Source organism: Anabrus simplex, chromosome 12 (assembly GCF_040414725.1).
Source record: "Anabrus simplex isolate iqAnaSimp1 chromosome 12, ASM4041472v1, whole genome shotgun sequence".
Taxonomy (NCBI): domain Eukaryota; kingdom Metazoa; phylum Arthropoda; class Insecta; order Orthoptera; family Tettigoniidae; genus Anabrus; species Anabrus simplex.
The window spans coordinates 28004729-28017957 of record NC_090276.1 but is presented as its reverse complement, the minus strand read 5'-3'; the positions used below and the strand labels follow the sequence as shown (position 1 = coordinate 28017957).

At 37.8% G+C, this 13229-nt stretch overlaps 1 protein-coding gene across 4 annotated transcripts in view; it reads left to right on the top strand.

Annotated features, from left to right (window-relative positions):
- The window catches only part of Bre1 (E3 ubiquitin-protein ligase Bre1), a 212842-nt gene that overhangs the window by 81579 nt on the left and 118034 nt on the right, over positions 1-13229 (top strand). For 3 of the 4 annotated variants that reach the window (XM_067156630.2, XM_067156626.2, XM_067156627.2), the window contains exons 10-11: positions 5643-5828; positions 11699-11922. In XM_067156630.2, coding sequence (XP_067012731.1) covers positions 5643-5828; positions 11699-11922 — 410 coding nt within the window. The remainder of the gene's footprint in view (positions 1-5642; positions 5829-11698; positions 11923-13229) is intronic. The other variant, XM_067156629.2, reaches the window with a different exon arrangement.

Below are 13229 nucleotides of genomic sequence, written 5' to 3'. Positions count from 1 at the left end.
TTCGAGTTAGAGTATTTATTGCTTCGAGGGAGAAAATGTTTTCAAGAAATCGAGAAATTAGTGTAACCGAATTTTAGTAATAGAGAAATAAATACACGTGAAGAATAGAACAAACGACCAGAAAATTTAAGTTACTTCGAGATACTGAAAATTTGAGTAATGCAGGTTCTAGGTATTGAGGTTCGACTGTATTATTATTCGTATGTATGTGTCATAAATGGATGGTGTTAGACAATGATAGACCAAGCGACAAAATTCGAATTTCGAGAAAATGGCGTCTTTGCGAATGCTTAAAGAAAAACTATCTACCTTGTGCATTTTTGTATAAAACAAATCGTGTTATATTCACGTAGCACCATATTTTGTTTTTTCAAAATAATATAAGCAAAAGCCTGATCTGAGTATTTTATTTGGATAAAAATGCATCTTAGTCTGCAAGTAATTTGAGAATTTCTATAATGCAATCAGAGTCCATGCGTCAGGTGGCGTTTAGTCTACAAATGCGAAACAGATTAATACAAAACTAGAACAACATTTCTGCATAAAAAACTATCAAGCACAATATAACAGTACAACATTGTTAATATTTTACATTCTATAGTCAATAATAACTTTATTAACATCCAATGCCATGTTCATTATAGTGTATGAACTTCACAACTAAATGATGCAAATTATAACAGTAAAATAAACGTAAGAAAAGGAGTCAAGTTCGCCTTCTCAAACGACTTCACGAGTTATTTTGAAATCAGGCTTTCCTAAAAGAACCTTCGAGATCATCAGCTATGGTAGAAGAACTAACTTACTTTTGATAAAACTCCAAACAGTCTTTAGGGATCAAGTGAAACGTGGACTTCCGATCACGTAATTTTTCTGAGCTTATTGGTCTTCTTTCAGGCCACAATTTAAGCAGTTTTCTGGAGAAATGTCACCGACAGATTTTCAACCAGTCCTTTTTCCAATGTTTATTTCCGTGTAGGTTTCCTGTCTTAGATCACTTTTCACAAAACTGACAGAGGTTCTGATTTCCTGTGCTGGATTTCCTTGAACAGTAACCAGTTTACCTTTTCACCCTCAGTGCTTTTCTTCCTGTTGGTGATCTGATCACGCTTTCTATTGCCGATGTACCTACAAAATCTTCCTTTACCATTTGGAAGACTTGTAAAGGATGTAGCCATCTTGATTCTTTCAGTAGTGTCCCCGATAGGAGCGAAGTCCCAGATAAGAGCGAAATCCCAGATAAGAGCGTTAACAGCCTCTCCAACTTCGGCATAGCCGTACTCGAGATTATTTTCCCAGATTGCACATAAACGAAAGTCGTAGTATGCGTTTTCAACCAAACTTCCAGATAAATGTCCAAACTGCCAAATAAATTTATACCGCACTTTTATCTGGCTGTCGTAGTACAGGCCCTAAGTAAAAGAATCTTCATTCTTAAACCAAAAGGCCGCCAGGCCTAAGCATCAACATTAAGAACCAAAGCATTTATAGACCAAGTGACAGCTTTGGTCTACAATTGCAGAATGTTTAGTCGGTTGGTCTGCTATTGCCTTTTAGGAGGATACTTGGTCTTCAAATGCAAAACACAGTAATGGATTTATATAGTGTGGCGCTTAGGTTTTTCTATTTTACAGGAAATTTTACTGAAGAAAGTTGGCATTTCTTATTTTTGTATATTGAAATTTGAAGTCTTGGCCACCAGAATGCAGGAAAATCCTGAAATGAGCAAATTGTTGGTTAGTCTACGAAAGCATAACTACGTGATTAGGTGCATTTTCTTGTAACCATTTTAAGAATTTTTTAAAAAAATATTTTAAATTTAATGGTCAATTTACACTGTACATTCATATTGAAACTGTAGATGATGTATGCCTTTCATCCTGTCCTTTTTTTCACTTAGACCGTGTGATAAAATCCAAGAATTGAAAATCTTATTTTTGTTTTCTGTAAGTTGGCAGCTATGGTATTGTAATACACTAGGCTCATTCGTGCACCTTACATCCTGCACATAACCATATACCGGAAAACTGAATTTGTAGCCAGCTCAACTGTGTTGCATTCCATCTAGCTCATTAGGCCAGGGAATACCTTAAGATCTGGAATTACTTGCCTATCCTTTTTCACTAGACAAGGGGAGAGAGCTGCTGTAAGTAATATAAGGGGTGGATTACAGGAGATTGTTTGATGTTGAGCTGAGAGCAGGCATGCATGCCCTTGTATTTATGACACATGAAGACAAATCTAGGCGAGGTATAAGTGGGATATTATTTTTCTCCATTAATTCCATATAAAAAATTAAGGTGCACGATAATGAGATATATGCGAGTACAGTGGAACCTCGATTCTCCGTTTTTGAAGGGACCACGGAAAAAAACGAACAACACGGGAAAACTGAAAATCCGGGAACGAATGAACCACGGCATCAACAATTTGCCTAAACATCACAAACATGAAATATGTATTATTATAATCTTACAAACACTCTTAAACCAAACTAAACTACAGCCACAATGGGCCATTCGCCTATCAAGCGACCGCTGCTCATCCCGAAAGCCTGCAGATTACGAGGTGACACATGGTTAGTGTGATGAATCCTCTTGGCCGTTATACCTGGCTCTCTAGACCGAGGTTGCCATCTCACCATTTGATAGTTCTTCAATTAAAGATAATCGTAGAATGAGTGAACCTGGATCCAGCCCTCATAACCAGGTAAAAATGCGTGACCTGAGCGGGAATTGAACCCGGGCCCACCGGGTAGGAAGCAGGCAAGTTAGACCGTGGGGCCGGCTTCAAACATTAATTACTGCTACGCAACTTAAAAATCTCGAAACTTTACATTCATATTACTGGGGAAACTTTGTCAGTTTCCCGTGAAAACTTCTTTCAGTTCAGCAATTTTGATCAACCAAACACTTCGAAAAATCTAATACCGGTAACGCCAAGCCAAACAACAATCATCCACAAGTAGTTTTTAATTATCTAATATAATAAAATTAATCACATCGGATACAAAAGCGCCCAACATGATGGTGAAATCTCTTTTTTTTTTTTTTTTTTTTTTTTTTAAATCTTCCATTTTAATTTGATCACCGGAATACAGTTGGTAGTCAGTTTATGGAAATCTTGTACGGCTTAAATTAGTCCTACATCTACTTTTAAAGATTATGTTGTACTCGAGAATATGGTTTAGAATGTATCAATTCTCGAAAGTTCTCGAATGCATTATATTCAATTCTGCCTGTCAATAATCACAATCAAATTGGAAAGAGAAAAAAATATCATCAAAACTTCAGAAATTACAGTTATTCGTTACCTTGAGCTCAGCTGGAAAGCGCGCTCGCTGTACAATTCGGTACAAGTTCTTAATGCTACAACTTTTTAAATGTAACGTGCGCAAATAAAATGACTGCAGCTTTTATAACATTTTAACGTAAAAACATGAAATTCCCAGCGTTATATTAGGACCAAAAGAGTAATAGGCAATCCCAAAACCTCCCATGGCTTTATGTATGTAAGGTGCAACATCTGTTCTGGTCTCGATAACATAATCGTATACGATGATATGAAAACACCGGTACTACATTTGTGTTAAGAAGGAGCAGTTTTGATTCCTGCCTGAAAGCCCAGTGACTATACAATGCCCCGAGGGAAGTGCCGAAAACCTGTTCGGCGATACAATCGAAAAAAGTAAAAATAATAAACATCTAACCCTGGACATAATGTGGACGTTTTGCAAGTACGAACATTTGACCAAACTCGTTCAGTCTTCAAGTAGAGCTTTCGAAGTGCACTCTGTCTCCTTCCAATTGTTGTGGCCACTCTCTGCTTTATGATTTCTGAGGATTCTCTAAACAGTATCACCCAAATGCGATGTTAAGATGGTCCCATTTTGCAAGCTCATCGCCGATTGCTTTTCCAGTACAGTACTTCATCTAATTATTGCAATGACGGGACGTTGACACCATGAACCGTAAGTATGCCGTAGCCGTTCGTTCGTGAGATACAGTTTCTTGAAAAACCCGTGATAGAGGATTTAGCGTTGATGGGACTGAAATTTCTGGACGGTTGATCTGGGAAATAATTTCTTAAAGGAACGGATAATGCGGGATTTTTACAATGTGATTTAATTAGGATGCTTGCGGGACCACGTAATTTGAACGAATAATACGGGAAAACGTAGTTTCCGGGAACATATAATCGAGGTTCTACTGTAAATATGTTGTATGCCAGAGTCATTTAAAAAAACCACACATGTGCACACGTTCAAAATCTCTACAATTGCTTTGGTATGCTCACCTTAACACCAGCAACAATCATGTATGGATTCTCATCAAAGATGTGCCTCTTTTGATGTGTCTTTTCATTGGACAGAATAACAAAGAGCAACATTTCATTTTTCTTTTCAGCCTCCGTTCATGACGTTTTCCAGAACTTCAACGCATAGGTTTTTTTCGTTCAGGTGTTAGCTGTTGGTAGATAAACAGCGCTGGAGTAAAAATGTACAGTAGAACCTCGATAATCTGAAATCTGTTTATTTAAAATGCCTCTTAATTTGAAGAATCTCTAATTCCCAGAAACACGAGGTACAGTTTTGCATGTTATTTAAATTGTTTAATTTAAAATACGGAGAACGTCGGTCCCACTATCGAAATTCAGACTTTTAATTCCACATTGCCTTTCATTCTATTAAAAATAGTATTTTACAGCATAATTTAAATTCAACATTTCTTCGTGTCACGATAGAACATGTCTTCCGGAACGTGCAAGGGTATCTTTCCGCACTTTCACTGGTGTGTGTACGGTGTGCTTGAGTTGCGAAGTTCGAATGAAATCATAATATTTTTTTTTGTATTCTTGTAGTTACTCCTTTTATTTAAGTTTTAGTGTACAGTTATAAACTTTTGTAGTCATTATATTTTATTAGTAGAGTGTTTGTTAAGGTATTTTAGTTTAGAGTAGGTGTATGTGTTCGTTCTTATGTTGCGAGATGCCTAAGCACCAGTATTCTTCCAAGATACTGAGCGAGAAGATGAAAATTATAAGGAGGTCGACAAAGGACAGAAAACAAAAACTGAAATGCTTAAGAATTTGGAATTCCTGTGTCCATGCTTTCAGGATTTTAAAATAATCATGAGAGCATAGAAGTTCAAGAAATGCAGGGTGAAGTACCAGTGTTTAATATACTGTATGTTGGTTGATAGTCAGGGTTTCTTTGTTCTTGTCCAAATTTTCTTGTAGTGTAGCCACTAGGCCATTAGCGTAGCAAAATTTTCTTGACGAAGTTTTGGGTATACCTTATAAGTAGAAGTTGAAGAGTACTGGTGCTAAAATTGAACCCTAATGGAGTCCACTGTTCAATTTCCGTTGGATACTTATTTGGTTGCCGGTAACTACTTGCAGAAGACCTTTCAGTTAACACATTATTTAATGATTATGTCGTTGTTGTTGTTGTTCATACATCCGTCCCTCTCTCCAGACTAAAGTTACAGTAATTAGAAGGAAAAGAAAGCAATGTAACTATGTCAACATTTAGTAAGAATGTGTCCATAAGGTGCTATAACATAATCTTCTCTATTTGAGCTGGAAAGCCTTAAAATATTTTTGTATGTTATGTCTAATCATGTTGTTTATTCCTACTTTAGCTGAAGAAGGAAGTTGAAGAACTGAGTTCGAGGGTAGGCCAGCAGTCTGTTCAGGAGAGCAAAGAAGGGATCTTGTCAGAAGTTTCCTGTAAGGAGGAGGAACCTTCCTCAACTCCTGGATCAGTACAGATCAAGGAGGAACCTGGCTTAGGACCTACCAAAGAGGGAATGGAAGAAGAGATAGAAGTATGTGTGTTCTTTAGCTCTTTGTATGAGTTACGTTCTGAGAAAAATATAAATTGCGTTCTAAAACTGCTAGGTAAAAACTTCTGTTCTGCATAATTAAGTTTTCCTATGGCTGTAGTTTTAAAATGAATAAATATAAAAAAAGTAGGTGAATCACTCAGTCAAATATGACACATGTGGCTATTTACTAGACTAGAAACACAGTAATAGGTCAGTTTTAAGAGGAAATTTGAATTAGACTTGATGTTTACTGCAAAACTCTTTGAATTGTTCAATTTTGCCCTGCGAATTATGTTGCAAGCTTGCAAGGAAACGTGAATGTCAAAGTGCACTGATTTTGATTAATGTCAGTCTTTATGAAACCATGGTAGAACTTTTACTGTGATATTGTCATAATATTATTGGATTATTCGCATATATAGGTACATTATTTTATTATTCAGACAATATGGTAGCCATTTTTCCATACATCTACACAGTTAGTTGAGCTGGATATCGATTTAAAAGTAACCAATAAGCGTTGCATGTATCTTCCAATGCAAGGCACAAAGTTTACATTCAACTGATGAATGTTACGATTTAACTTCTCTACCATACTACTGTGTTTCGTTGATTCTCATCTGGGAACGCGTTCATGGTTTCTTTCATTTGTAAAACAATATATGTATTAGTGTGCCTGTTAACTTCATACCATCGCTAAAATGGAGAAGCCATAGCAGTTTTCTTTAGAAGAAAAATGTGAAATACTTCTGGAAGTGGAGAAAGGAGGAAAGAAAGGAGAGATAGCCAAGAATTACGTCATTTTTCATTTAATACCATGTAGTTTTCTAAAACAAAAAATTAAGGTACTACAGAATATTGATGCTGATGCCCCTGGTCCACAGCAAAAGATGATGAGGGCAGCAGACTGTGAGGTGGACAAAACCATTTATTCGTGGTTTGTTGAAATGTGGGCCAGAAACATTCCTATCAACGGCTGTTATGTGCACGATCCTTTGGTTTCCGGAATACGTGGGGAGAACTGGTTGGCTTCATATGTTCCATGAATGATATAGCTAACGATGCCCCAAAGGAAGTCAAGTCTTCATGATGGCTGGAGACCTGATCATCTGCCTTGAAAGAATATTTGCTGGCAGATATTTATTATGTAGGTGAAACTGCATTATTTAACAAATGAATGCCAAACAAGACACTTTAATTGAAGGGAAATAGTGTTTTGTGGGCAGAAGTTTAAAAGAACGGGTAACTGCTCTTTTGTGCACAAACTCTGCGGGCATGGACAATCTGAAGCCTTTCGTAATTGGGAAGTTTGGGAAGTGAAGGTGCTTCAACGGAGTGCAACATCTGTCCTGTTAATACAAACACATCATCAAGGCATGGATAACATCCATGATATTCAAGGAGTGTTTTTTTTTTGCTTGGAATGTTGGGTGAAGGCTGGAACGAGAACTCTTCTCATCATAGAGAATTGTTCCACTCGTAATTGTGTGCCTCGTCATTTGGAACGAAAGTTTTATTCTTGCCTCAAAGTACTTCCTCTATTCTGCAGCTGATTGATCAGGGGATAATTCATGCAGTGAAGCAGCACTGCCAAGCTCGTGTGATCAGACGTCTACTATGAAATGTTGCCTGAGGGTGAGACATTAATGTCGGTGAGACATTAATGTCAACAAATTGAAAGCAATGCATATGTTCTGTGCTGCATAGAGATCACTGAAAGAAGAAATAATTGCTAACTGCTTTAGAAAAACTGGAGTGGGGTTTATGTAGAGGACGACATCACATAAAGTGAAGTGTTGGATGATGCAGAAACAGAGGAAAACTGGAATCGTTGTGTGAAAAGCTGGATGTACCAATAAGTGTGAATCTTGCAAACTATGTCAACGTGGACTTTGATCTCTTAGTGTAAAAATAAATCATTGATGATGAAATTGTGGCGGATTTGATCAAATATAAGTCCATATGACAACAAGGTGGAAGAGGAAGATGTGCCTCAAAGTGGCACTTGGCTCTTGTGCAGACAACAAACATGGCATGTAATCTTTAAGATTTCTTTCACGAAGTGATGTGCCAGAATCTGTCTTTAATTCTTATGCAGTTGTAGGTGACCAACTTGAAAGTTCTTTTCTGTCTGGGATTGTTCAGAGGAAAATCACCAATTAAAAAAAGTCCAGAACATAGTCTGTTGGAACAATGCACAATTTAATATGCTGAAAATATACAGAAAACCTCCTGCAGTGACTGTATATCATTATTTCATATGTATATATTTTAATTTTCCTCTCATCTAATAAATATCAAGCGTTTTTTAATCTGTGTAAATTCGGGTTGAAGTAATGTAGACCCTGTGACGGATAAAAAAAAACAGGTGGGTTCTTAAGAATGGACTTATTTCAGTATATAAAAAATTCACTGTAACAAATTGTCTGAGGTCCCCAAAATTGTTATACTGGTATTCTACTTCATATGGTTTGGTTGTCTTTCTGTCTTGGTATGATTAACACACTGAGTCTTGCTCACTTTCATTTAAATACTCTGCACTGGCCATTTTTTACTTACTTCCGATTTTAAAATTAAATACTAGCTTTGAATTCAGGTAATTTTTTATCTCACTTTATTTGAGTTCATACTTTCTACTTCATATATTTAAAAACTGTAATATAACCGATAGATCCCTTACCATGGAAATAGTGGATTGAAATTACAGTGAAACCTCGATTCTCCGTTTTTCGAGGGACCATGAAAATAAAACGTACAACATGGGAAAACGGAAAATCTGGGAATGAATGAAAACCATCAACAATTTGGCTAAACATCACAAAAATGAAATATGTATAATTATAATCTTACAAAAACTCCTAAACCAAACCAAACTACAGCCCCAGTGGGACTTTGCCTGCCAAGCGACCGTTGCTCAGCCCGAAGGCCTGCAGATTACGAGGTGCTCATGGTCAGTGCGACGAATCCTCTCGGCCGATATTCCTGGCTCTCTAGATCGGGGTCGCCATCTCACCATTAGATAGCTCCACAATTAAAGGTAATCACGTAGGCTGAGTGGACCTGGAACCAGACTTATATCCAGGTAAAATTGCCTGACCTGGTCGCAATCGAACCCGGGCCCTCTGAATGAGAGGCAGGCATGTCAGACCGCGAAACTGCATTAATTACCGGTACGCGAGTTCAAAATCTCTATACTTTATATTCAATTTTACAGGGGAATCTTCGTCAGTTTCCTGTGAAAACTTCTTTCAGTTCAGCAACTTTGATTACGCTAGCCAAACTCTTCGAAATATCTAATAACGCCAAGCCAAATGACAATCGACCACAAGTAGTTTTTAATTCTCTCATCTAATAAAATGAAGCACATTAGATACAAAAGCACCCAAAATGGTGGCGAAATCCCTTCATTTCTTATCTTTCATTGTAATTTGGTCTCCGGTATACGGGTATACTGTTCGTAGTCAGTTTCTGGAAATCTCGTACCGCGCAAATTAGGCCTACATCGACTTTTAAAGGTTATGTTGAACTCGAAAACATGGTTTTGAATGTATATATTCTTAAAGGTTCTCGAATGCATTATATTCAATTCTGCCCGTCATAAATTCAATCAAATTGGAAAGATAAAAGAAATATCATCAAAACTTCAGAAATTACGGTTATTCGTGACCTTGAGGTCATCTGGAAAGCGCGCTTGCTGCACATGTCAGTACGAGTTGGAAATGGTACCAACCATTTAAATTTAACGTGCGCAAATAAAACGACTGCGGTTTTTGGTATTTTGACATGAAAACGTAAAATTCCCAGTCTTACATTAGGACCTAAACAGTTAATAGGCAATCCCAAGACCTCCCATGACTTTCTTTTTTTAATGTAAGGTGCAACATCTGTTCTGGTCTCGCTAACATAATCATGTACGATAATATCAAAAATACTGAATTTGTGTTAGGAAGGAACAGTTTCGATTCTTGCCTGAAAGCCCAGTTACTTTACAGTGCCCTGAGCAAAGTGCCGAAAACCTGTTCGGCAGTACGATCTAAAAAATGTAAAAATATAAACATCTAACCCTGGACATAATATGGACGTTTTATAAGTGCGAACATTTGACGAAACTCGTTCCGCCTTCAAGCAGAGCTATCGAAATGCGCTGTGTCTCCTTGCAATTGTTGTGGCCACTCTCTGCTGTATGATTTTCCGAGATTCTCTAAACAATACCACCCGAATGCGATGCTAAGATGGTCCCTTATGCAAGTTCACCGCCGATCGCTTTTCCAGTACCGGTTACAGTACTTGCTTTAATTATCGCAATGACGGGGCGTTAACGCCAAGATCCATAAATATGCCATAGCCGTCCTTTCGTGAGATACAGTTTATTAAGAAACGATTGATCGAGGATTTAGCGTTGATGGGACTGGAATTTCTGGACGGTTGATCCGGGAAATCGTTTCTTCAAGGAGCGGATAATGCAGGACTTTTACAACGTGATTTAATTACGATGCTCGCGGGACCACGTAATTTGAACGCATATTCCGGGAAAACGTATTTTCCGGGAACGGATAATCGAGGTCCCACTGTAGTAGGTTCTTCATTTTGTTGAAAAGTTGAACGTATAACCTTAACTATTAAAATATGGCTGATATTGAATTAATTTAGTTTTTAGGCCATTCAGAATTGTTTGCAGAAGAGATTAATCTACATAATAATTAGTGCATAAATATTGTGTGAGATCTCTTAGGTAAGTTGGTATAATTCGCTGTTATTCAATCCGTTCGCGTGCGGCCGCTATTATGTGCACATTGCTGTCGAGACGACACAGCTCTGACACGATTTAAAAGGAGGAAGAGCTGTATTTTGTTGCCCCATCTATATTTTTTTCGAGAACTATATGAACTAAATCTTATACTGCAGTGCCGATCAACGTATATAGTACATTTGTTTCATAGTAACAACAATGAAAACCTGAAAACGTACGCCACGCAGGCTTCGTTCTCTGCAATAAATGGCACAGCCTGAACAGCATACGGCCTTTAACCTCAATGTGTTAACAGTGACTGACTTCTCCCCTACTGACAGAGTCGGCTTCGTGGTTCGAGCCTGTGTTTATGAACTTGCTTTCAGAAGATAGTGTGTTTGAATCCCACCATCGGTAGCCCTGAAGATGATCTTCCATGGTTTCCCATTTACACACCTGACAGAGGCTGGGTCTGTACCTTAATTAAGGTCATGGATGCTTCCTTCCTGATCCCAGCCCTTTCCATTCCCAGCTTTGCTGAAAAACTGAATGTGTTTGTACGATGTTATGCTACTAGCAGTACCGAGCTCGATAGCTGCAGTCGCTTAAGTGCGGCCAGTATCCAGTATTCGGAAGATAGTGGTTTTGAACCCCACTGTCGGCAAGCCCTGAAGATGGTTTTCTGTGGTTTCCCATTTTCACACCAGGCAAATGCTGGAGCTGTACCTGTACGGATGCTTCCTTCCCATTCCTGGCCCTTTCCTGTCCCATCGTCACCATAAGACCTATCTGTGTCAGTGCGACGTAAAGCAACTTGCGAGAGAGAGACTACTAGCAGAAAATAATTTCTACTTTATCCTACTAAATGTAAACTTCCTTCTTAACAAATCATTCGGCCAGTCAGGCAAATTATGAAGCAAAGTACTCTAGTCTCTTAAAACCATCAACATAGGCAAATCAGTTTCATTTAATGTCTAGAACTAAAGCTCATTCCTTCTTAACAAACTTCATCCCAAGTCATCTCATGCATTCATTGGGTATTGAAATCATCTTCAGTGAATGGAATCAAACTGTTTGCTGTTTGTGCTCTTAGCTCATAAGCAGTACTGTTGCATTTGTTTCATTGTTTGGATTTTTATAGGGAGTTTTTCTTAACACTAAGGGTGAAGAGGGAGATCGAGACATAGACAAGGATCGTCTTATGACGTCGCCACCCACCAAGAAAGAGAAGGATGTTAAACGTTGTGAGAAGGGCGACGTCAAAAAAGAAGTGAAGACCGAGAAGGATCATAAAGAACAGCATCGTAACAAGGAGGCAAAAGTGGCAGAATCGGAAATGGTTCGAGATCTAAGGGCTCAATTGAAGTAAGTTTCAGAACTTGAATTATTTCTTCTTTTCCCCTAGGTAAAAATACCTTGTACATTAATGCATATGAACTACTATTAAACTATATTAACAGATATACTAAGTAGGTACTCAATTGCCAAGAATTTCTGCTCTGAATTTAGGCAGTTCATCTGTAGCTGACAAGTGGAAGAAAATGAAACATTGTAAATTTATTGTTTGTGAAAATAGCTCTACAAATGCTAGACTATTGATTTATTTTAATGAATTTGTGTGTTCAACAGATATAACAGCCATTTGAAGCCTTTTATTGGTTTCACATAGCCTCAGAATTAGTTGAGGGAAGGTGTTTTTTTGGATGGTTTTTTTACTTGTACATTGTACAAAGTATGTACAGGGATGGATGTGCATGATAGTGTATGATAAGGAAGCAGATATAATGAATGATTGCAGTGATTTTCCTAAAACTGACTTAAAACCTTAGTGGCTTTATCTTTAGCTTTTTTCCAAACAGCTGCTTTTTAAATCTAAGCTAATGCTTGTGAAATATTGGAAATAAGAAGTATTGTTTTTATGGTTTATATTGCATGCAAAACTGATGGTTATAACCGTATCAACAGCCATAAGTGTAAACAAATATGGCTTCCTAGCTGGAATATTGAACATGGAAGGTAACACATAATAGGATAAAACACAACGAGACAGAGTGGGAAGACAAACGCAAACTTGAAAAACCAAGCAAGTTGGTTATGTGGTTCAAGTCATGTAGCTGTGTGCTTGAATGCGGGAGATAGTTTTCACAACAGGCAAATGCTGGGGCTGAAGTTTAAGTACAGCCATGGCCGCTTCCTTTTCTGTCCTTTGCTTTCATCGCTAAAAGACCTGAGATGATGCACCATTAAAAAACTTGCAAAAAAGACCGAACAAACACTCTGTCTTCAAGTATATTCCCTGGCACGTAAGCCCATACACTAAGGGTCCAACCTTACTCTTTCTCCCCTGTTGATACTGAAGGTAGTGATTTATGGTTATTTTCGAACTGTTGGGTTCGATTCAGTGTCGCTAACCATACAGTTTAGGGACCTTACTTGCCGTTATGACGTCTTACATTTACTGTTAATCTGGTACGTTAGCACTAAAGTCATGGTTTATTTTGTGACTTACGAGAATTACGTATTGCCACTGCTGTAGTTTTAAAATCACTAGTGTTACATTTGCGGGTATAATTAAAGCATATTTTCTTCTTCTGTGAGATTGTACACGTTTGGGTAATAGCAGGCAAGTAGAATAGCGGCATGTTCGGATATTGCATTTAAAATGTAGTTGG